Here is a 25,256-nt window from a genome sequence, read left to right as displayed (position 1 = left end):
CAGTGTCCTTCACCAGTAGTTTCAAGTGTTTCACCTGAACTTCAAAATTTGCTTTCGACATTTGGTGTTGTTAGAAATGATTTCTTTTGCGAAGATATTTGAAAGAGTCGAACAGAAGTTTGCAATATGATGCAAATAGTCTTGGTACGAAGTTTTTGTCCACTAGTTACTCGAACTTCTGGTGGATTCCTTCTTAAACTTGATTCGAAATAGTGCTATTCATTTGTCTTTATAATAGCATGTGCAATAAAACTTCTGAAGGCATGTTTACAAACATCAAGGAAGTAATAAGCTAGCAGAGGATCTCAGACAAATAGTTTCAATAGCTATTGCAACATGCAAAGAGGATCATTTGAAATGCTTAATACAGAAAGCTCTTCCGAAACTGGCCTCTCAAGGTTAAAACCAGCATCGTTTTTAATAACTAGCTTTGTTGTCTAATCACTCTGCAGTGAAACGAAAACAAAATAATTTCTAACTTAGTATATGTAAGAAAATATCAGTCATATAGGAGGGGGCATCTCGTTTATTGATCAGACATAAATTGCCCTAGGATAGTTATTAACACAATAAACGTAGTAAACAAAAACACGGAAATTTACTAAAATAAAATTTCCAAAATGAACTGATCAAAAGCGGAGATGCCGTCGAAGTGACAACTCCTAACGGACAAACTCCTTAAATATTAACTTCTTAGCATAATTACGTAACCTGCATGCCAACTAATCTACATACCAGCTCAAAACTATCTTACAATAACAACGTGAAAAATTATATAATACTTTTCTTCTATATTACATGCAAGACTATTACAACGTATAAGCAACTACTTGGACGCTTTATACTACGCCAAAACTGCCAATTGACAATGTGACAAATTCCAGTGTTTAACTGATTTTAGTGGATTTACTTGTAAATTTCAACAAAACAAGCCTTGTTTTGTTCGTTATAAAGTCCTAGCTTTGTCACTTGACTGTTGAAATAACCTAGAACGTGATTACGTTGTTAAAAATGAAACATTTTAACTTGCTGATTATTCGGCCGTATACCTAATTTCTTTCCGAAGTTTGCTCTGGTACTCTCGCTTTTGCTCTGGTACTCTTGATTTTGCGGAACGAAGCGCCTCATATCGAACTATATCTCTATAAAACAGTATCAAAGGTTTTGTTATAGTTTTTTGTGTTTTTGAAACGCTGTCGATAACTTTTTCCACGGGGAGTTTTCATCTTCGTTAGATTTAGTTGTCCTAATTTCGGCGTCACATTGCCGTTCAGCATTCTGTCACACGGACATAAAATGTTTCTCAGTCCACGACGATAGCTTTCGACAAATGACAGACAAATTATTGGATTGACTGTGGAAGATAAGTAAAGCGAAAAACGCGTCACAAAATATAGTACTCTCTGAATGGCACAAGAAGGTCTCCAGAATGGAATGAAATATACCAAAGTGTTTGGAATAACACAAAGGTAAAACAGCACCAAAATAGCTACCGCCATTTCAATGGCTTGTCCTCGTTTCTTCGTAGCATGTCGTTGTGCGTTTGAAGGGGTGCCCGCGAGGGTTTTATCCTGCATTTTTAAGGTAATTGCTATTGCAGTGTACAGAACGGTTATTACAACTAACGGAGCAATGATAAATAAAGAAAACTGCAGCCAAAGATATGTCACGTTAGCTTTCTTGTCAAAGAGAAATGATTCCATATTTGTCTCTGCGCAAACTGTGTCATTGCCACGTTCAACAAGTTTTGAAGATATCAGTGATGGAATATTGACAAAGCTTGCACAAATCCAGGTAAAAACGATGGCTATTGTTCGAATCTTGCTTGAAATAAGTCCAAGTTTCATTGGAAAAACTACCGCAACAAATCTATCAATTGCTATCCACATCAAGCTTTGAGCTGAAACGAGAAGAGACACCAGGCTTGCGAAAAAGAACAGCTTGCAACAAATCGATCCTAGGATTCCACTGACGTGCCAATGTCCTGAGTCGGTCACTAATTCAGTTATTTTCACTGGGAGTAAAATCAGCGGAAAAACTAAATCAGACAAGGCCATGTTCACGATGAAATAGTTGATCGTTTTTCGTAAATCCCGATGTCTGTAGACGACAGTGATTATGAAAACATTTCCGAAAAGACTTCCCAGTAAGATAAAGCAAAACGCGAAGAGTTTAGAAATTCGCCCCATAGAAGAATCAACAAGGATGCATGTCGAGTTCTGTTGGCCAAGACCAGTTTCTTCGCCAATAACAGAAATGGTAGAATTCGATGTTAGTAACATGATCACAGCTTTACTCTCAAACTCAACCTTCTGTCAGTGCCACGCCTTTAGAAGCACAACTCTTAATGTATTAAGATATCTAATGACACAATTTATTCAGAAATGAAATGCAATTTTACTGATTTTAAAAGCTTTCCATCTTTCATCTCCAGATTAAAACTTAGATTGGATTCTCCGCGTGTCCTGATTGGATAAAGAGCTTTATCTCAGAGCACGAGACAAGGCATGGGCTTCGTTTATTTGTTGAAATGAGATCCATTCTTTGCTCAAACCAGTTGGTTTACAAAAATATTAAAAATTAGTGAACACTTCACTGGAGTGTCAGAAATTGAATAGATTTTGTTTACAAGTTGTTCTGCCGTGTCCTGGTGAGGATAACACCACGCTTATTTCTGAGGCCGAAAAGTTGTTCGGCATTTCAGTTTCTAAAAAGATGCTATAAATTTTCCAAAAAGTTGACTAAACAACTTCAAACTCGTCTTTCCATACTGCGACAAAATATCGTTGCATCTTTCCGGCAAGTTTTTGCTGTAGCAAGATTCGAAAATCTTCCTAAAATCGCAGAAATATGTAAATTTGACTAAACAATTACGAAGAAACTTGTTGACAATTTTACTTGCGCAAAGATCAGAGCAAGAGAGCCTGTGTTCAAAGGAAGCGCCTTTACCGATTTGTTTGCGTTTCTTGGACCGAAATGATCTGCAATTTGGTTAGTGATATGCAAAGCTTCAGTCAAGGTGTTCAAGGACCTCTTAATGCCTTTAAATTTCAAGCAAAAAATACATAGTTTTATTAAATTGCTTCCCGCCTTAGACTGCGGAGGTCATGCAAATTTTGTTTTCGATGGAGCAGGTGGAAACCTGAACTATAAATACAGAAACTCTATAGAAAGGGATTCTTAAAGCAATAACTGCGAAACATTTTGAATTGATATTTCTTATTCTGTCTGTGGTAAAAGTTACTGCAAACTTAATAAATAGGTTGAGGTGACAGATAACATGTTTAACCTGCACCTTACTGTTATTTGTATCATCCGTTCACACGCGCCGGGTGGCGTGAAATGAGATATTTGGCATTTATTTTACTCTGTGCCATGCGTTGATCGCTAATTCATTTATTTCAGTCCTACTGGAATTAGTCCAGCTGTTAAGGGACAAAATTGTTCGTTTTTTGATAAAAGCATCAAACTTGGCAGGGTTACTAACCTCTATAAGACAAATATTTCCTGATATGGAGCCATGCCAAGTTTTCTTCCAGAACCATGGAATGCGCATGTCAAAAATATGACATACAAGGCCCTTACATGGAAACGAGGCTAATGCAAAATGCCAATTTTTTTTGCATTCTGGGACTACTATGCCTAGTGTCTTGCTTTTTTAATACAACAACAAATTAACCATTGCCTTTGAGTCTTAAATTATGTCGCGTGATAGTCACGTGATCATTATGTTCAATTACCAGCAAAGCAATACGCACTGATGAAATCATTACCATGTTTAGAACTACCAAGGAAATTAAAAACAAACTACTAAGTGTTCTCGAAGATGAAGATTCCTTCATCGAGTGTCCGAGAAAAGAAAATGAAGATTTTTTTAGGCAAAAGTGATGCCACCGCCCCTGGAAAAGTGCTTGTATGAGTAAGTCATTAGGTTCGTCTGTTCGAGATGTTTCAAAAGGGTTTTCCCTTGCAAGGAATTCCCCTGGAACAACTGAGGGCCTGGAGGGTACTCCATAGAATGCACAATATGGGGAGAACTCCGCTCAAAAAGCGTGGCAGTTGTCCCTACCCTTTTCTTTACCTATACCCTTACGTTTTCGCTTTTTGAGCGGAGTCTCCCCATATTGTGCATTATATGAAGTACCTTCCAGACCCTCATTTGTTCCAGAGGAATTCCTTGCCAAACTTCTCTGGCCCATCGTTCCAGGTGCCGTATAGGCCACTGGCTGCTTACTCAGACTAATGCGGAAGCTAACTTCATTCCCCACTCGGGTTCCGACCTCTAAGAACATTAAATATCCGACGGAAAGACAACAGGTTTCACTGACAACGGCATTTTCCATTTTAGTCCAGCTGTTAAGGGACAAAATTGTTTGTTTTTGATAAAAGCATCAAACTTGGCAGGGTTACTAACCTCTATAAGACAAATATTTCCTGATATGGAGCCATGCCAAGTTTTCTTCCAGAACCATGGAATGCGCATGTCAAAAATATGACATACAAGGCCCTTACATGGAAACGAGGCTAATGCAAAATGCCAATTTTTTTTGCATTCTGGGACTACTATGCCTAGTGTCTTGCTTTTTTAATACAACAACAAATTAACCATTGCCTTTGAGTCTTAAATTATGTCGCGTGATAGTCACGTGATCATTATGTTCAATTACCAGCAAAGCAATACGCACTGATGAAATCATTACCATGTTTAGAACTACCAAGGAAATTAAAAACAAACTACTAAGTGTTCTCGAAGATGAAGATTCCTTCATCGAGTGTCCGAGAAAAGAAAATGAAGATTTTTTTAGGCAAAAGTGATGCCACCGCCCCTGGAAAAGTGCTTGTATGAGTAAGTCATTAGGTTCGTCTGTTCGAGATGTTTCAAAAGGGTTTTCCCTTGCAAGGAATTCCCCTGGAACAACTGAGGGCCTGGAGGGTACTCCATAGAACGCACAATATGGGGAGAACTCCGCTCAAAAAGCGTGGCAGTTGTCCCTACCCTTTTCTTTACCTATACCCTTACGTTTTCGCTTTTTGAGCGGAGTCTCCCCATATTGTGCATTATATGGAGTACCCTCCAGGCCCTCATTTGCTCCAGAGGAATTCCTTGCCAAACTTCTCTGGCTCATCGTTCCAGGTGCCGTATAGGCCACTGGCTGCTTACTCAGACTAATGCGGAAGCTAACTTCATTCCCCACTCGGGTTCCGACCTCTAAGAACATTAAACATCCGGCGGAAAGACAACAGGTTTCACTGACAACGGCATTTTCCATTTTAGTCCAGCTGTTAAGGGACAAAATTGTTTGTTTTTGATAAAAGCATCAAACTGGAGGGTATTCCATATAATGCACAATAATGCACAATATGGGGAGACTCCGCTCAAAAAGCGAAAACGTAAGGGTATAGGTAAAGAAAAGGGTAGGGACAACTGCCACGCTTTTTGAGCGGAGTTCTCCCCATATTGTGCGTTCTATGGAGTACCCTCCAGGCCCTCAGTTGTTCCAGGGGAATTCCTTGTAAGGGAAAACCCTTTTGAAACATCTCGAACAGACGAACCTAATGACTTACTCATACAAGCACTTTTCCAGGGGCGGTGGCATCACTTTTGCCTAAAAGAATCTTTATTTTCTTTTCTCGGACACTTGTTTCACTTTTGCCGCATTAGACTTACATTCATTTTATGATCTATCGCACCATCCCTACCATAAATCAGATTAAAACACTCCTACAATTTAAATTTAAAATCGTATGTATCTAAAATAGAATTGACTCCGTGGCGCAATGGTAGCGCGTCTGACTCCAGATCAGAAGGCTGCGTGTTCGAATCACGTCGGGGTCAGCTCTCAATTTTTGCTATTATTTTGGTAACCATTTGCATTGAGATAAACGTAAAAGTAGTACTGAAAGGCGTAAAAATAAACTACTCGTCAAAATAGATGGAAAATGCAGTTGTGTTGAAAGCTTCTGTCTTTCCCCGCTGTATGCTCAATGTTTTTAGAGGTCGGAACCAGATGGAATAAGTTACTCAGGGAGCTTGCGTTCTTTTATGCTGAAAAGGCTACAGGTTTTAGCCCAGACGAAAAGATTGCTTTAGCGTTATATAATGGTTAACTTGAGAATTCTAGTTTTAACTTAATGAGGAACTACATATTTTGTTCAGGATAACACAACTATCATCCTACCTGGCGACACTCGATTTACCGGCTGTTGGCGCCAAATTAGAAACTTGGAGACACAAAATGTTTCCTAATTTTCACTCTTAACAGTCTGATATGGTTTTTGGAATTATAAATTCTTTTTCGTGAGCATTTGATGCCGTCTCCGGTAAAAAAAAGGTTGCACGACTTCAATGCTTTTCCTGTTATCATACCTTGAATCTACGACAGTAGAGATTTCCCGCCTGCTTATACTGATTGTTTAAGGTGATTCCCTAGTAAAAGAACCCGCCATAGATTTCCGATGAAACTTGGTACAAGTATGCTGTTGTCACAGGACAAGGAGAAATTAAAAACGTAATAAAAAGAGGGGGTCACCGTGCTTGTTTTCACGCCACAATGCTGACAAATACGGTTATTTAGGTGACTTTTAGTAATCTCCGTGCGCAACAAATAAGCTCGATTATTTTTCAATGTTAGACACAAGCCATTTCCTTAGTTTTTCAAGGTCGTGAGACTAGACTGAATCGGATGGAAATCAGAACCAGCGTAATCAATGTGGGTGTCATCAGCATACATTCTAGGTATGCTAAATGATAGACAGTTAGGCGAATCGTTAATATAAATTCATAGAAATAAAAGAGGACCAAGGATCGTTCCCTGTCGCACACCACATTTAAGAGTGGTGAAGTCAGAGAGACAGCCATTAACGGAGCACCATTGTGTGTACTTAGTCAAATACGATTTAAACCAATCCAGAGTTTTCTCTTGAATTCCGCACCGAAATTTGTTATATCCCGTTAAGCCAGACTTAAGTAAATCACTTCAATAGCCAACATAGATCCATCCTTTGTCTCGGCCTCGATTTGATGCAAAGCCCCAATATGACATTGTGCATGCCGAAACACAAGTTTCTAAGTTTGAATATCTTATTACTCTATATTGTAATGTTCAAACTAATTACTTCTTTTTATTTGCGAGGAAAAACGAGAAAGAAGAGGAGAAAAACAATTATTAATCGTATTAATGCAATATTCGGTATATTTTTATTGTTTATTGAAAATGATGGTCACGTGACTAATCACGTGACGATTTTTCCACTCCCAGATACTTTATAAGTTGCTTTTATATTAAAAAGCAAGAAATCTAGGCAAAGTACTCCGGAAAAGGCTTAGCGAATAAACATTTTATCTCAGCCTCGCTCCCATGTAGGGGCCTAATATGTCAATTTTTTACATGCGTGTAGCGTGCTTCTGGGTCGAAATTTGGGATGGCTCCATATCAGAAAATGTTTACCTTATAGAGGTTAGTCATCCTGGGAAGTTTCATGCTTTTATCACAAAATGAACAATTCTGGTTATTTTTGGCTCTTAACAGCAGGACTAAATTAGGATCATAGAGAAAAAAACAAATCTGACGGTGACATAGTTAATTGCTGTGACTGCTACAGCGCAGCCACCATGTACGTGTACGAGAAACTATAAATTTTTTCTTCGTAAATCTCGTTGTTTTTAAACGATGATCCTATAATATCATGATAATACTTATGACAATACAATTGAATGCTATGGTTTATTTCTGAGTTGTCTCTGTGTCAAGAAGAGTCTTCGTGTGAAGTCATTCATATGAAAATAAATGTGTTCCACCTACAGGTTCATTTTCATGTAAATTAAACTCATTTATTTTCAAATGAAAGGTCTTGCACTAGTACACAAGCTAACTCGTAACTACGAGGCACAAGGTAACTCGTAAATGGCCTATTGCAAGGCAGATGTCATAGCTTCGTTTAAGGTCAAAAATGTAAAAAAGTCAACTGCAAACTACTGTTTGAATTGTACTTGAACAGTATGATATCATAACGCCTTAGATTTACAAGAAAAACTAAACTGATTAACATTTACATTATGCTCTGCAATATCACAAACTAAAGGAAGGCCTAGATTAACAGCTAAGAGCAACTGTCGAAAAAGATCATTTGTAGTGCACGTTTAATTTATTTAAAGCTCTTAATAAACCAACCCAGTCAAGCTTTCGTTGTTAAAACAACGTCAAGACAAATTCGACATTATTTTGAATAATAAACCATATTGTTTTATACCCTACATGCAAGAGTAACGAACAAATCAACTACTTGGACGCTTTCTATTCAACCAGAACTCGTAGTTTAACACTGTCAGAAATTCCAGTCTTTATATAAACTGATTTCAGCAAATTTAGTTGTGAATTCATCAATAAATGACAATGTTTAGAGAGGAAGCCACATCAGCCTTAGCTGGTTTTCATGCGGGTCTCCTAGCCCGGTCGAATTAGAATTTGGAGTGATGGTTTTGTAGAGGGAGGAAAACCGAAGAACTCGGAGAAAATCCCTCGGAGCAAGGCGAGAACCAACAACAAACTAAATCACATATAGCACCGGACCGACATCGAACCCGGGCCACATTGGTGGGAGGCCAGGCGAGCGCCCTCACCATTCTGCCATCCCTGCTCCCTAATTTGAACAAAACAGGTCTTGTTTTATAATTATAAAGTCTTATAGCATGGCTACGTTATTGTTGATATAACCTAGCAGGCGATTACGTTCAGCTCTGGTGCTCTTGCATTTACATCGCATTATTCGGAACAGAGCACCTCGTATTAAACTATATCTCTACAAAACGTTACGTTATAGTTTTTTTTTGCATTCTTGAGAGACTGTCGGCAGTTTCCTTCCAGAGGAGTTTTCATCTTCTTTGGACTTATTTGTCGCGTTTTGCCATCATATTGTTCACTCTTTCAAACGCAGGGACATAAAATGTGTTTCAATCCGCGACGATAACTTTCGACAAATGACAGACAAATTATTGGATTGACAATAGAAGATAAGAAAAACGAGAAACTGGTCACAAAATATAGTACTCTCCGAGTGGCACAAGAAGGTCTCCAGTAATGAATGAAATACAGCAAAGTGTGTGGAGTTACACAAAGATAAAACAGAATCAAGATAGCAACCGCCATTTTGATAGCTTGTCTCCGTTTCTTCATAGCATGTCGTTGTATATTTGGAGGGGTGCCTGCGAGGGCTTTCTTCTGTATTCTCAATTTAACTGCTATCGCGGTGTACAAAATGGTTATGACAAGTAAGGGAGCAATAATCAAAAGAGTAAACTGAACCCAAACAAACATGTATGTCTCATTAGCCTTTTGGGTCTTTTGGTTGTGGAAAAATGATTCCAAGTTTGTCTCAGTACAAAATGTGTCATTGCCACGTACAACAAGTTTCGAAGATATAAGCACTGGATAACTGAAAAAGCCTGCACAAATCCAGGTAGAAACGATGGCTATCGTTCGAATCTTGCTTGAAATAAGTCCAAGTTTCATTGGAAAAACTACAGCGACAAATCTGTCAATTGCTATCCACACCAAGCTTTGAGATGAAACGAGAAGAGACACTAAGCTTGCGAAAAAGAACAACTTGCAACAAATCAATCCTAAGATTCCACTGACATGCCAATGTCCTGAGTCGGTCACCAACCTAGTTATTTCAACTGGGAGTACAATCAGAGTTAAAACTAAATCTGAAAAGGCCATGTTCACGATGAAATAGTTGATTGTTTTTCGTAAATGTCGATTCTTGTAGACGATGATGATTATGAAGATGTTTCCGAATCAACTGCCCAGTAGAATAAAGCAAAACGCGCAAAGTTTGGAAAATCTCTCTACAGACGAATCAACAAAGGAACACGTGGAGTTCATTTCGTCCTGCGCAGATTTGTTGGGAATTAGTGAGACCGTTGCATTGTTCCACAACACCATGATGTAGTGCGGTACATAAACCACACTATTAGTGCGAGCGCTTGAAAAACACACCCTAATATGAAGATTTGCTTCGTCGCAACTGATTAAAACGGAAAAAGGAATTTCCATTTCTGTTATTTCAAGCTGTCAGTCCAGGATATATATTAAAAGTCAACATGATTTGTTTTCTTTCTTTCATTCGTATTGGAAATAAAACAATCAAGTACTTCGACTAAACACCAGCGGGCTTACAACAGATGAAATGCAACTTTACTGACTTTAAAAGCTTTCCATCTTTCATCTTCCGATTGAAACTTAGATTGGATTCTCCGCCCGTCCTGATTGGATAAAAAGCTTTATATCAGAGCATGAGACAAGGCTTGCACTTCGTTTATTTGCTAGTCAAGATCCATTCTTTTCTCAAGCCAGCTGGTTTACAAAAATATTAATAATTACTGAAGACTTCATATTGTAAAATACATAGATTGCCAAAGATCTCATTTCGGGCCACCCGGCGTGTGAACAGACGGAATAAGAAATATCAATTCAAAATGTTTCGCTGTTGTTGTTTTAAGAATCCCTTTCTATAGAGTTTCTGTACTTTTAGTTCAGGTTTCCACCTTTTTCATCGACAAAAAATTTGCTTGACCTCTAAGACAGGAAGCAATTTAATAAAACTACAAAATTTTTTTGCTTGGAATATATCAAAAGCCATGCAGTGGTCCGTGAACAGCTTGTTTGGATCTTTGCATGTCACTAACCAAATGGTGGATCAGTTCGGCGCCAGAAACGCAAGCAAATTGGTAAAGGCGCTTCCTGCGAACACAGGCTCTCTTGCTCGGATCTTTTCGCAAGTAAAATTGTCAACAAGTTTCTTTGTAATTTTTTAGGCAAATTTACATATTTCCGCGATTTTAGGAAGATTTTGGAATCTTGCCACAGCAAAAACTTGCCGGAAAGATGTAACGATATTTTGTCGCAGTATGGAAAGACGAGTTTGAAGTTTTTTAGTCAACTTTTTGAAAAATTTATAGCATCTTTTTAGAAACTGAAACGTCGAACAACTTTTAAGCCTCAGAAATAAGCGTGGTGTTATCCTCACCAGGACACGGCAGAACAACTTATAAACAAAATCTATTCAATTTCTGACACTCCAGTGCCATGCGTTGGTCGCCAATTCATTTATTTCAGTCCTGCTGGAATTAGGATCATAGAGAAAAAAACAAATCTGACGATGACATAGATAATTGCTGTGACTGCTACAGCGCAGCCACCATGTACATGTACGAGAAACTATGTATTTTTTCTTCGTAAATCTCGTTTTTAAACGATGATCCTATGATGTCATGATAATACTTATGACAATACAATTGAATGCTATGGTTTATTTCTGAGTTGTCTCTGTGTCAAGAAGAGTCTTCGTGTGAAGTCATTCATATGAAAATAAATGTGTTCCACCTACAGGTTCATTTTCATGTAAATTAAACTCATTTATTTTCAAATGAAAGGTCTTGCACTAGTACACAAGCTAACTCGTAACTACGAGGCACAAGGTAACTCGTAAATGGCCTATTGCAAGGCAGATGTCATAGCTTCGTTTAAGGTCAAAAATGTAAAAAAGTCAACTGCAAACTACTGTTTGAATTGTACTTGAACAGTATGATATCATAACGTGCCATCTTAGATTTACAAGAAGAACTAAACTGATTAAGCTCACCAAGCTTTGAGCTGAAACAAAAAGAGACACGAAGCTTTCGAAAAAGAACAACTTGCAGCAAATCAATCCTAAGATTCCACTGACGTGCCAATGACCTGAGTCGGTCACCAATACAGTTATTCCAACTGGGCGTACAATCACAGTTAAACCTAAATCTGAAAAGGCCATGTTCACGATGAAATAGTTGATTGTTTTTCGTAAATGTCGATTCTTGTAGACGATGATGATTATGAAGATGTTTCCAAATAAACTGCCCAATAAAACAAAGCAAAACGTGCAAAGTTTGGAAAATCTCTCTACAGACGAATCAACAAAGGAACACGTGGAGTTCATTTGGACCAGTGCAGATCTGCTGGAAATCAGTGGGTCTGTTGTATTGTTCCACAACAACATGATGTAGTGCTGTACATCAACCACACTATCAGTGCTAGCGCTTGAAAAACACACCCTTATATGAAGATTTACTTCATCGCAACTGATTAAAACGGAAAAAAAAGGAATTTTCATTTCCGTTGTTTCAAGCTGTCAGTTCAGGATATATATTAAAAGCCAACATTATTAATTTTCTTTCTTTCGTTCATATTGGAAATAAAGCAATCAACTTGGACTTAAGAGTGCCTGCCCGTAAAAATCAGACAAATTCTTAATTTCGCGGCAAGGGTCGAAAATTCGATTTCGCTCATATTCTTATGGTAGATAGGCTAGGGCATGACAAAAACTACTGGATAGTTTTTTTGGCAAAATATCCTTTTATTTCAAAGAAATATGCAAATTACCAAATTCCGTTAAAATCGTCATTTCACGCACCATTTTATTAAACAAGTTTGAGAGCCTCGGATGCAAAACCACATCATTCTTCCGTCTTTAAAACACTCAAATATTTTTGTGCAATGTTTAAATGTGTACTGGGTTGATTTTAGGGAATGTTGCGTTGTCTTTTTGGGTGCACAATAATTAAATTTCGAAGACATGTATTTCATTCACTTAAAAGTACTTCGTGAATATAATTAATTTTCACCATGTGCGAAACCTTCAAATGGACCAAGCTTCTGGTGGTTGAATTGCAGAAGGATGGTCTACAGATTCCTGCAACAATTTCCTTGGGCAAATGATTGTGAGCGACGCGAGAGCTTTTCAAAGTACGTCAAAAATGTAAATATTTGACCATCCGTCGTCAAATTTCAATTTACGGGTTAGACGTATATTTTAGCATGCGCCACATGACTTGACCTATGTTAAGCTGAAATAGACACAGAGCTGATAATTTCGAAATGTTCTAACCTTATTTGCTGTAAAAGGCAGGTCCAAAGCCGATTTGACGTGTTTCTAGTCGATCTCCCACCATTCGTCGCACATAAAGCATATGTTCGCTTTTGTTTTCACAAGGTTAACGTCCGATGTACATCGCCTACTGTCAACCTAATATTGGTCGAATACTATGAATCCGTGACCATCTTTCTGCGCATATGAACATCACTGCATCAAAGTCTAAAACGGCTGAGACATTTGTAGATAGTTGCTCGCTTTGCGCTGCGCCAAAATATTGCGTTTGATCGATTGCTGACCGTTGCTGATAAGACTGTCGGCGCAGCCCAATCTTACAGCCGTTATTGTTCGTCACGCAGTGCTGTCACGGCATATGCTGCACATTTTGATCTATTTTGTATAGAGTACTCTCAGCATAAGTGAAACAATTTAATCATTGTTCTTCTGTTTTTTCATATATATAATAATATATGTGTATATTTATATAATCATATTCTATAGTGTACGTGGCCTCGGTCCATATTACGTTTGTTGTACGTTCTGATGTTTCAGACAACAGCTGATAAAGCTAGTACCTGTACTCACTAGAATTTTAAGAAAATCGCCATAAAAAAGTTATAGATTAATGAAGCAAGAACTAGCTGAAATAAAAATAGGAAATCACAACGAGTCTAATTCGTGAGAAAAACAGACTAAATTTAATTAGTAATTACGTGAGTAAATAGCCCTGGCCATGCCATTTTGTTTGGCGTATCAGTTGTTTGCTTAGTGGCGAGGCATTGGTATGTAACAGAAAATAGAGGACTGTTGTCAATACAGTCCAAAATTATCGTCAGTAAAATATTGTAAATAAAACACCTATTGACCGGTTACCTCCGCGGCCATCATTTGGTCATTCCGATAAGGGTTTCATTATTGTCTTTACCCCTATTAAGCGGCCACCCAAAATTTAAGAACTTTGTTTTGGAAAGGGCGATGGCAGATAAGAGTCTGAAATTGAAGGTGCATGACGAGTGATAATTCAAACACACGTCTATCATGATTGTATTGAAGTGACTCCATGTTCACCAAGAAATTTATAGCCCGATAGTGAAAAATTAAATATTCAAGGTACACCAACCTCTATTTAAGCGGCTAGCCCCATTAAGCGGTCGCCACTTATTTCCCCGGGGGTAGCCCACTGTATTACATGTAAACCAAAAATAATTGCATAGTGCGAAAAGACCTACAAGGTATGAGTTTAGCGTTACAGTATTACGCGGGGGCATGTAGGTAGCGGTGGTCGAGTAAAAGATAACAACAGAGGCAATGGTAACTTATTCATTCTTTTCATTTCTTAATTTAATCTCTTCCTACTCAACACGATTGCGTGCTCCCAGTGATTCCAAGCCTTACGGAGCCTTACGTATCAGGATAGAAATTGTCCCACCCCTACCCCCTAAAATGGGATGACAGAATTGCGTGACGAACAAGGAACCGCTGCAAGCAAGGATTCAAGCCATCAAACCATGATGATCAAACGTAATATTTTGGTGTAGTGCAAAGCAAGCAACTGTCTACAAATGACTTAGCCGTGTTTGACTTAGATGCAGTGGTGATCATATGTGTCGAACGAGGGTCACAGATTCATGGTATTCGACCGTTAAATAAGTTGACAGTTGGCGATGTACATCGGACGTTATGTAAACAAAAGCAAACTTCTGCTTTATGTGCGACGAATGGTGATAGAAACACGTCAAATCGGCTTTGGACCTGCCTTTTACAGCAAATAAGGTTAGAACATTTCGAAATTATCAGCTCTGTGTCTGTTTCAACTTAACATAGGTCAAGTCATGTGGCGCATGCTAAAATATACGTCTAACCCGTAAATTGAAATTTGACGACGGATGGTCAAATATTTACATTTTTGACGTACTTTGAAAAGCTCTCGCGTCGCTCACAATCATTTGCCCAAAGAAATTTTTACAGGAATCTGTAGACCATCCTTCTGCAATTCAACCACCAGAAGCTTGGTCCATTTGAAGGTTCCAAAACAAAGTTCTTAAATTTTGGGTGGCCGCTTAATAGGGGTAAAGACAATAATGAAACCCTTATCGGAATGACCAAATGATGGCCGCGGAGGTAACCGGTCAATAGGTGTTTTATTTACAATATTTTACTGACGATAATTTTGGACTGTATTGACAACAGTCCTCTATTTTCTGTTACATACCAATGCCTCGCCACTAAGCAAACAACTGATACGCCAAACAAAATGGCATGGCCAGGGCTATTTACTCACGTAATTACTAATTAAATTTAGTCTGTTTTTCTCACGAATTAGACTCGTTGTGATTTCCTATTTTTATTTCAGCTAGTTCTTGCTTCATTAATCTATAACTTTTTTATGGCGATTTTCTTAAAATTCTAGTGAGTACAGGTACTAGCTTTATCAGCTGTTGTCTGAAACATCAGAACGTACAACAAACGTAATATGGACCGAGGCCACGTACACTATAGAATATGATTATATAAATATACACATATATTATTATATATATGAAAAAACAGAAGAACAATGATTAAATTGTTTCACTTATGCTGAGAGTACTCTATACAAAATAGATCAAAATGTGCAGCATATGCCGTGACAGCACTGCGTGACGAACAATAACGGCTGTAAGATTGGGCTGCGCCGACAGTCTTATCAGCAACGGTCAGCAATCGATCAAACGCAATATTTTGGCGCAGCGCAAAGCGAGCAACTATCTACAAATGTCTCAGCCGTTTTAGACTTTGATGCAGTGATGTTCATATGCGCAGAAAGATGGTCACGGATTCATAGTATTCGACCAATATTAGGTTGACAGTAGGCGATGTACATCGGACGTTAACCTTGTGAAAACAAAAGCGAACATATGCTTTATGTGCGACGAATGGTGGGAGATCGACTAGAAACACGTCAAATCGGCTTTGGACCTGCCTTTTACAGCAAATAAGGTTAGAACATTTCGAAATTATCAGCTCTGTGTCTATTTCAGCTTAACATAGGTCAAGTCATGTGGCGCATGCTAAAATATACGTCTAACCCGTAAATTGAAATTTGACGACGGATGGTCAAATATTTACATTTTTGACGTACTTTGAAAAGCTCTCGCGTCGCTCACAATCATTTGCCCAAAGAAATTTTTACAGGAATCTGTAGACCATCCTTCTGCAATTCAACCACCAGAAGCTTGGTCCATTTGAAGGTTTCGCACATGGTGAAAATTAATTATATTCACGAAGTACTTTTAAGTGAATGAAATACATGTCTTCGAAATTTAATTATTGTGCACCCAAAAAGACAACGCAACATTCCCTAAAATCAACCAGTACACATTTAAACATTGCACAAAAATATTTGAGTGTTTTAAAGACGGAAGAATGATGTGGTTTTGCATCCGAGGCTCTCAAACTTGTTTAATAAAATGGTGCGTGAAATGACGATTTTAACGGAATTTGGTAATTTGCATATTTCTTTGAAATAAAAGGATATTTTGCCAAAAAAACTATCCAGTAGTTTTTGTCATGCCCTAGCCTATCTACCATAAGAATATGAGCGAAATCGAATTTTCGATCCTTGCCGAGTTATTTTCCATTTTTATGGACAGGGACTTTTAATACTAGCAGGCATACAGCAGATAATAAGGACTCCATCAGTTTAAAACAATGACTTTTGAATAAAAGTTCAAATTTGTAATATATCCCTCCAATAAAATAACAACTGCCAAGTCCAAATTAATAATTCTAATTTTTCTATGAACCTGTACAAACAAAGGCTGTCTACCTCATACCAACGGGTTATTTACTTCACAGCCTGCATAGAGAGAAATTAAGTGACAGCAGTAAGACGTTATAAAAACGTAGTGTTCTGGCTAGTTGGCAAGGAGTTATGGTAACACGAAGGAATATCATTACATTCTGTGCCTGCAGCCTAGCGCTCCAGGGACAATAGTAGTGGTTATACATGGAGGAGGCCGTGAACATTGCGCGAGTAACGCGACCGTCTAGGGTTCCAAGTGGGGCCTAGTAACGATCTAATATGCATTTAGTAGAATTCTACTATTATGCTGGTTCAAATTCTGTAATCTGATTGGCTGAGCCATTACACACAAACGGCCATTAATGTGCAGCCGCTTGGTGTGGCCGACAAAACTGCAACGTTTTCTCGTTTCTCTGAGTTTTGAATGAACATTTACAAATAAATGGATAATCAAATTCCAGAGAAAACTAAAAGAAGGAGATTTACGGTTTCATAAATTAAAAAAAAAGACTCGAATCTTTTTTGAAAGAAACTGATAAACGCGGGTACACAACTGCTTGAATCGACAATTCCTTCTGGGGAAATTTTCTAAAGCGTGAAGTTTAATACTAAGACTAGAAATAATTGGTATCGTTATTTGAAGCAAATTTCAGTTAGAATTCTACTAAAACAATTAGATTATTCGCTCTCGATTTCTACGGGGCGATAGTTGATTCGACCTTCGGCCTCATCAACTATTAATCTCGAGCTCATAATCTAAGAGTTGAACATTATTATTGCTCTTAAAAATTCCTAATTTTTTATGAACACAGGTAAATTACACTTAGGTACGGTGGATGCATAAAACTGAATAATAGGTAATTAAGACAGAGAAGAAACATACCTCGAGCGACTAATATATAATCAATACCAAACTATTACGATAGCCCGCCATTCTAACATTTTATTTGTCATTTCGGGTTCGGTTTTTTTTCGCAGTTTCCTTCTTTTAAAGATTTGGAAGACAAAAAAAATTTGTGCCCCGTTTGAGGATCGAACTCTCGACCTTCAGATGTCTCTATCAGATTATGAGACTGACGCGCTGCCTACTGCGCTAACGAGGCACCAGTTGATGAAACATGGATCAATAAGGGCTTATAATCAACTAATCTTAGATTGAAATTTAAGCTGGACGAAGCATTCGTGAGTGTATAAACGTTTCCTCACAAATATAAGCTTAAAGGAGCTACGTCACAGTTTGCCCATCTTGAATGGTTTCGCCTGACTTTTTCAAATTTGTCTTTTGTAATCCGTGTTAATCTTTTCCATCCTTAACCATCCTTGTTCCCTTATGGTTTGTTATTATCTCATTTGTGTTTTTCTATCTTAGTAAACTACTACTTTCAAAATAACTCAAAATACAGTGACTGAGCTCCTTTAGTCCTAAGCTAAGGCGCAAGTGCAACCGAGGATAGAAGAGTAACAAGAGTAATGAGAAACTTACACACGTCAAAAAAGAAAGATAACAGAAGAATGTTTTAGTTAAGAAACAAAACATTGTGAGAAGTACCTTGTCAGTTCTCATATCCCAAAATTTAGTCTCTCCCAAAACATTCAAACCTTTTTGTGTTATGAGCTTTTCGCCAAGCTTTATAATTGTGAGCGTAAACAAAGACGTTAACTTGCCGGCAACACATCCATAGTACTCGGCTCTCATAGAGAAATATGTCTGTACCAGCCACGCGGGTTGAATTGAACATACCTTGCTAAAACTGGTGGGTTAATGGCGTTCTTCACATTACTGTTTTGTTCACGATTGACTTCGAAAAGCTGTAAGTGTAAAGAAAAACACGTACAGTTATTTATCATCCGGGTTATTGAAAAGCCTTGAAGAAAGTCAGTCTTATTGCTAAATATTCAATCCATAAAGCTATCTTGACCTATCGTTGATTGAGCAGGAAAGTTAACTGTAGTCGCAGAAACAGAATTTATTCACAATTTCCCACAATCGAGATCAAGTCAGATCCCCATACACTCCTGAACCTTGTACGTGACTCGCTAAATAGAAAGGTTACATGAGCAATTTGTTAAGATAACTGAATAACAAACACTGAATTTTCTTTCCTTTCCGGCTAAAAAACTTACATTATGTAGGAGCTTTTGGAAATCCGCAGAACAACGGTAAAAACTACAACAAACATGGCTGTTTCCCGCGTGTTGGCTCTAAGGCCGCTATACCTTATGGCAGGCACAGGCTTCTCAGCACTCTGGTAAGAAATCGGTTAACAAATGACAATAATCGATAAAAGGTAACAACTGAAAAACTTTCCGAGTCACGTTTCTAGTTTTAAACTTACTGTAGTCGGTCTGCCAAGCAGAACCAATTTTTCAACAACAAATGTATGAAAACCGTAAAACACTTAAAAGAGAATTAAGCCCTTCACAGCAAGATACATTCTGTGAATTCGATGGAAAAACTGTTTCTCAATGTGAATTAAACTGTGTAGGAAAAGAGTGAATATTTTAATATTTAAAACCTTACGGACATGAAATAAAATCGGATTCCCATATAAGCACAAGTTTTTCGCGATGTTTTAGGCAGCGTATTTATTAGGGACGGAAAATTATTTTTCAAGGGGTGGGGATTAGACAATATCCAAACAAAATTCCTACCCAGCAAAATCTGTTGAAAAAACAATTTGCAAGATGAGCCATGGGAAAAAATATCGAGCAAGTGTTTTTTTCTAACCAGGTTCTATTTTTGATGTTCAACTGAGATTCTTGCACAGGCCCACGAAAAATCATGCGCAACCTACAGTTAACCAAAAAAATTCATGACCCAGAAAATTGCCTATCCCCACCCTCCCTCTGAGGAAAATTAAAAAAAAAAACAAAACAAAACAAACAAACAAACAAAAAGAAGCATCAAGCCAAATAAGAGGCAAGTGGTGAAGATTTTAAGACTTAAGATGTTTCATAGGTTTGTGAGCAGCCCGGTTAGCTCAGTCGGTAGAGCATCAGACTTTTAATCTGAGGGTCCTGGGATCGAGTCCCATATCGGGCGAACAAACTTGAAACTGAAACGATACCTGCATGGTTATTGACTAATTAAATGTATACGTTATTGTTGATAAATCAAATTATGTTTATTTTTCTTCTTTTTTGCGCAGTACCTCAATTTTTCAAAGACCGTAAAACTGTGATTGTTTGATTGGAAATGTAATATTACAGGAATATTGTAACGTTGAATTCCTGTGCATTTCGTAGCTCAATTGAAATACTCTTAAAGGGGAACTTTGGTGCAAAAATAAGGATTTTTCAAAAGAAAGACCAACCATCATTGCTTCTAATTTTCCTATTCCCGTTGCTCTATCTTACAAATTAGAGAGCAATTCTGCTATTGAAGTTAACTTAAAATGCGATTAGAAATCCGCCATCTTGGAAACGGATTGCCTGCTCAGAAGTCGGTCAGCGTATCATCGTATGACGTCAAATCGTCAAAGCAATTTGATCCTTCCGCGTCTTCCAGTTGTGTACTTTACTTTTAGCGAGGTCTAGTTCGAAATATTGCTGAATTCAGGTTTGAATTATGTCCGAAGCTGGGTCTTCTTTCGATAATTTCGACGATGAACAAGACGGTGAAAGGTTTACCATTCAGCCATATCAGTTTGAACCGCGTATCAACTCAGATGAAGCTGAATCGAAAGCCTGTCAGGCAAGGAGCCTATGGAAAGCGACGAAGAAGGTGCAAATCCTCGACTTGAGAATTCAGACTGGTATGTAGCGTTGTTGTAATCGATCGATTCATTGTACTAAGTTGGATGACTGTAATGTGAAATAAAATGAACTTATCGCTGAATGATGTGGCGATCGGATTTACGTCGTTTGTCGGTTTAGGTCGATTTAAGCTTAAATGCCGTGAGCAAATTTATTACATCTTTGTGATAAATTTCGCACTATTTAACAATTTATTCCAAGGAGGTTTTCCTTTTTTCATTGGACAATTCCAGCCAAATTGAGTTGCGAAACCCCGAGCTTTAATCAATTAATTACTCCTAAAACAGTGATAACTAAACTAGGAGGTTGCTAAAGTTAAAAAAAGATCGAAGCCTCTTTGTTTACGGCGGTGTCGCTTTCTGCTTATGTTTACGCAGATCGACCAAAAAAATAAAACTCTGGGAGCACGATTTAGTTTCCTTCTCGGTCTGGTTGTAACATCTGGTTATGTTGTCGATTTGAAGCATTCCTTTGACTACCACATAGATCATTTATAACTTTAATAATTTGCATCACAGATCAGGAATGTTACCGAGATACTACGAATTGTTTAAAGGGGCGCTTGCTTCACCAACTCGTACACTGCTAATTTTGTTTATGCACTAGTCTAAATCCTTTTTTTTTCTGATTCTTATTCTTTTTTTGGTGAACACAACGCAATGTGATATTGCGTTTTTGCTTATAATTCAGGTGTTCATGTGAGAATTGCCAGATTATGGGACGAGTGGAGGCATGCATTTGCTGCCAAGAAATTGAGGCAGTCAAAAATAAAAATATTGAGGCAGTCATAAGTGGCGAATGCCAGGAGGAGCCTACATGTATAACCCAACACCCAGGGTTTCATCCTGTCTGTATCAACAGATGGGTATTACAGACTGCTTGGTTTCAATACAAGCAGCAATACAAAGATCCTTATGATGGGCCAGAACATAAACTATTTAGACATATAGCCTACAGGCAACTGGCCCGATGGTGCTAGGGAATTTTAGGGAAAGAGATAAGGGTGGTTCTTCCATCTTGTGCTGTTATGTGCATTCGTAACTTCTATCCTCCACATGGACCAGAAGAAGAGTTTGCCTTTGAAGGGTTTCGGTATGCAGATGAGTGATCTGGATTTACCCTAAAACTATTTGTAAGTTGAAAATATTGAAATGATATATAAATACTTAATAATTATTTACTTAGGCCTCTCTCATATATACTGTACCATATACCAAAAAATGGAGTGAAATTCTCATCTACAAAGTGCTCAATAGCTGAACTAGAGCGGTGAATAACAGTAAAAGCCTGATGATTGCCTCGCATGAGGCATGAAACACGGAATAGCAATTAAATGATCACATAACCTAGCTCTTGAGTTTTTACTGTTACTGTTCCACATATATATTTTTGTTTCCAGTGAATGGGCGTCATTTTGTTCATGTTTTCATTTTCTCAATGGGTATATATTACTTTCATTGGTAAATTAACTGACTACTTGGTCCAAAAAAATTGTACTTTACTTTTGGCATTGATGTATACTAGAATATTTATGGGTTTTTATGTTTTGTGTTTACCAGTTAGGGTCAAAGACTAAGGATGATTCTTCAGTATCACGATTCTCCAAAATTAATTATGAAGAAAAAATAACTGGTACTTCTAAAGCTACATAAGACTATTTTCATCAGTTAAATCTTGACCGATGTTGTTGTATCAAGTCTGCCTTAAGTGGTGCTGGCTCTGAAGCAATGTTCTTTGGTAGCTGAACAGGCAAAGGCTGGGCAACTACATTCCCTTCCTCGCACCGCTTGATAACCTCTGAAATCATACCTAACAAATAACTGTATGATTTCTTCTCACTAATTGGCTTGACAACCCATCGCTTATGGGCTTTTGGAAAGCACATCTTGTAGCGTGCCTCACCTGCATGTTCTCCTACCTGTACTCGAGCTTGATTACGGCTAGTGTTTGCATTGTTGTCAATTGCAGCAAGTTGAGTCCTGGCAACCATGCCCTGGTATGAAAAATGTTCCCTTTTTGAGCAGTACTTGAGCATCATCGAGTGATAGACCTCAAGTCTGCCAGTGTGGCAGAAGTCAGTAAGCTTAGCCAGATCTTTCAAGAGCTTAGTGTTCAGGACCACTTCCTCCAAAGCTAACTGAGCCGGGGTACCTGGTTTGAGCCAACAGATTCTCTTAGCTTCAGAGGCTGAAATGCGTCTGTGACTGCACTCATGAAAGTGGGTGTTCCCTGCGACTTATGTTTGTTGGTAGTGTGATTCAAGACTGATTTCCATTTTTCACGCAAAAGATCCACACTACCATTGCAGGTTGCAGCAGACCACCAGAGGTGATTAGCAATAGACTGTATCCATGGGGATAGCTCCTCACAACCCTTTTGTTTGGCTTTGTTTGTGAGCTTCTTTATCACCCACTTAGAGAGGTGCCAAACATCATACTGGTGATTAATAGTTGGGTGGTCTTTGTTCATGGAACTGCTGATGGACACATGACCGTCTGTTGCAATCCTACTAATGTTGACATCTTTACTTTCCAGCATTTCTATGCACCTGGAAAAGCCTTCTTTTTCCATAGCATTAGATGATGTGACCTCAGAAACCTGAACAACATTAAAAGCTACAACATCCCCAGTGTCATCATCCATGAGTGTGTAGGTGCCGTACTTGGCGCAGTGTCCTGGACTGTCACAACGGCCATCACCATCAAGATTGACAACTGCCTTCCCTTTAAGCTTTTCAATTTGGCATCTACTTTCAGCCTCCCATGCCTCATTAACAACAGGAATCAAATACTTTTGTTGTGTGTTGTAATAAACACTTTCGCTAAAAAACTGGAGATTGAAACATGAGGCGAAGCGACTGATAGCAGCAAAGGTGTTACCAGTGAACAGAATGGATGCTGCCATCAACAGGCTACCCAAGGGTTTCTTTTTCACCACTGGCTGTGAATCCCAGTAAGTGATGTGGCCACTGTGGCAGGTTAACTTAATTGATAGCATGCTACCAATTGTTTTCCTCTCATGTTGTATTATGACATCTCCACAGTCTGGACACCTTTTTAGCAACTTATTGAGACATGAATGAAACACCAGGTATTTCTTTTCACAGTCGGGTGTGCTAGATGTACAGTCCCCATCATTTTCATCTTCAGATAATAAGTTGTCGTCATCAGTACATTTTTCTTCACCAGGTAACCAATGGGGATCTAGGTCTTCATCATCTCTATCATCATCATCTTCATTATCACCCTCATCATCATTATCATCATTGCTGTCATCACCATTCTCATTGCCCACAACACCTTCATCATCCTCAGTAGTTGTTCTCAAAACAACTTCTACTTCATACAGTGGAGGTGGTGAGATAGCATTGAAGCTGTCATCCTCATATGTAGGGAATATTACATAAGGGGGTGGCTGCATGGCATAACTGTGGTCATGCTTAACTTTTGATTCTTCTGCATGGAATGAAACATGTGCCCCATCTTGACCAGGTAAGGAAAGCTCATTGCTTGTCCTCTCAGAAACATTGTTAGATGCATTACCCATTTGATCTGTTTGAGTTTCAACAGTTTTATAGCATATAGTGTCAAAACAGCATTGAATTCCAATGTCATGCATCTGTGGTCGTGCAGGGGGGTCATGGTTAGGTTTGTTATCACCAAGGACAGATTTCTCATTACTTATTAAACCATCTTGGGAAGAGCTGTCATCATTTTGGGCAGTCAGTAATAGTTCTACAAAAGCCTAACAAAAAAGTGAAAAAGTGTATAGATTCTAGTTCTCCTCTTTTCGAATGGGAATTGCACTTCAGTTATATACATGTACATGTAGAATAGTCCAGTGCTCACAACATTTTTCTCTTGAGAAGGATAATAACAAAACAAAGGAACTGTGAGTGGAAAACCATTATAAAAAATTTATTGCCCTGATATGAATATTGAAGTAATTTTGTTGACGGGAGAACAAAACCAACAAGACATAGCTTGCTGTATTATATTCCTACTTAGTTTGTGGATGATGAATTAGAACAAAGCAGAAGGTCAGGTGTAAAAAGGGTGACCTTTATTTTGACAAATAAACAAATCAATCAATAAATAAGAGCATAGGCATTTGATAATCTGTAGGCCAGTTTAATTATACCCTGTGATGATTTGCCGCCACAATTTTTCAAGAACACAATCGAAGCATTGAAAAATCAAAACAAAGCATGTTCTCGCTAGGACAGATCCTCATTCTCACGATACCAATAAACAAGCATTAAATCAGCTGAATTAGGCAGACAAATGGCAGTGTGTATTAAATTGGACAACGAGACATGTGTATGCAGCGGAAATGAAAGCATGTAGAATATTATAGAATACTAACTTCTTCATGTCTTCGTCGTTCAAGGCGATTTTCGCTTGACAATCGTGGTTTTTTGGCCTCATGCCGATAATCAAACTCAGACGGTACAGCGTTCTCCGTCAGTCTTCGTTTACACTTCTGTCCCGTAATCTGCGAACGGATACTGACCTCGAAACAGCTTGGCAAAAAATGGGCACTGCAAACATAGCTGTATTGCACTGGCGGCATATTCGATCGTCTGATCCTCTCCAGCCATATTTCCTTCGCTGCTTGTCCGATGGGAACTTGTGGTAGCTTATGTCTGCTGTTTTACTAGTTTTTGCTGAATAATTCGTACATCCAGGGACACAACAGTTTCACCATTTTCTAGAAACCCTCACATATAAAGAAAGCGAGGCTTTTTCAGATATTCTAATGAACACTATGTGAACGGAAGGTAGAGAGCGGGCAAGAGAGCGTGTTT

The 25,256-nt window shown here is 38.3% G+C and overlaps 2 protein-coding genes, 1 long non-coding RNA gene, 2 other non-coding genes and 1 pseudogene across 5 annotated transcripts; 3 read left to right on the top strand and 3 right to left on the bottom strand.

The window, feature by feature from the left end:
* Nucleotides 1–1,088: 1,088 nt before the first annotated feature.
* On the bottom strand, nt 1,089–2,282 carry LOC145467065 (G-protein coupled receptor 83-like). The gene has a single exon (XM_081450580.1). It carries the CDS (start codon nt 2,280–2,282, stop codon nt 1,143–1,145), a length of 1,140 nt encoding a protein of 379 aa, XP_081306706.1. The 3' UTR covers nt 1,089–1,142.
* A 3,482-nt stretch (nt 2,283–5,764) lies between these two features.
* Nucleotides 5,765–5,836, top strand: Trnaw-cca (transfer RNA tryptophan (anticodon CCA)). Its single transcript has one exon. It is a non-coding gene; the product is annotated as a tRNA-Trp (tRNA).
* Nucleotides 5,837–8,923: 3,087 nt separating this feature from the next.
* Nucleotides 8,924–9,990, bottom strand: LOC145468861 (QRFP-like peptide receptor). The gene has a single exon (XM_081452552.1). It carries the CDS (start codon nt 9,717–9,719, stop codon nt 8,925–8,927), a length of 795 nt encoding a protein of 264 aa, XP_081308678.1. The 5' UTR covers nt 9,720–9,990; the 3' UTR covers nt 8,924.
* A 9,264-nt stretch (nt 9,991–19,254) lies between these two features.
* On the top strand, nt 19,255–21,638 carry LOC145468544 (uncharacterized). The gene is made up of 2 exons (XR_014042219.1): nt 19,255–20,448; nt 21,140–21,638. It is a non-coding gene; the product is annotated as an uncharacterized LOC145468544 (long non-coding RNA).
* Nucleotides 19,664–19,736, top strand: Trnak-uuu (transfer RNA lysine (anticodon UUU)). The gene has a single exon. It is a non-coding gene; the product is annotated as a tRNA-Lys (tRNA).
* A 410-nt stretch (nt 21,639–22,048) lies between the features above and the next one.
* On the bottom strand, nt 22,049–24,273 carry LOC145468937 (uncharacterized; annotated as a pseudogene).
* Between the last annotated feature and the right edge of the window lie 983 nt (nt 24,274–25,256).

The sequence above is a fragment of the Orbicella franksi genome, chromosome 14 (assembly GCF_964199315.1).
Source record: "Orbicella franksi chromosome 14, jaOrbFran1.1, whole genome shotgun sequence".
In the NCBI taxonomy this organism is placed as follows: domain Eukaryota; kingdom Metazoa; phylum Cnidaria; class Anthozoa; order Scleractinia; family Merulinidae; genus Orbicella; species Orbicella franksi.
Note: the sequence above shows the minus strand (reverse complement) of the source record. Positions and strands in the feature narration are given on the sequence as shown.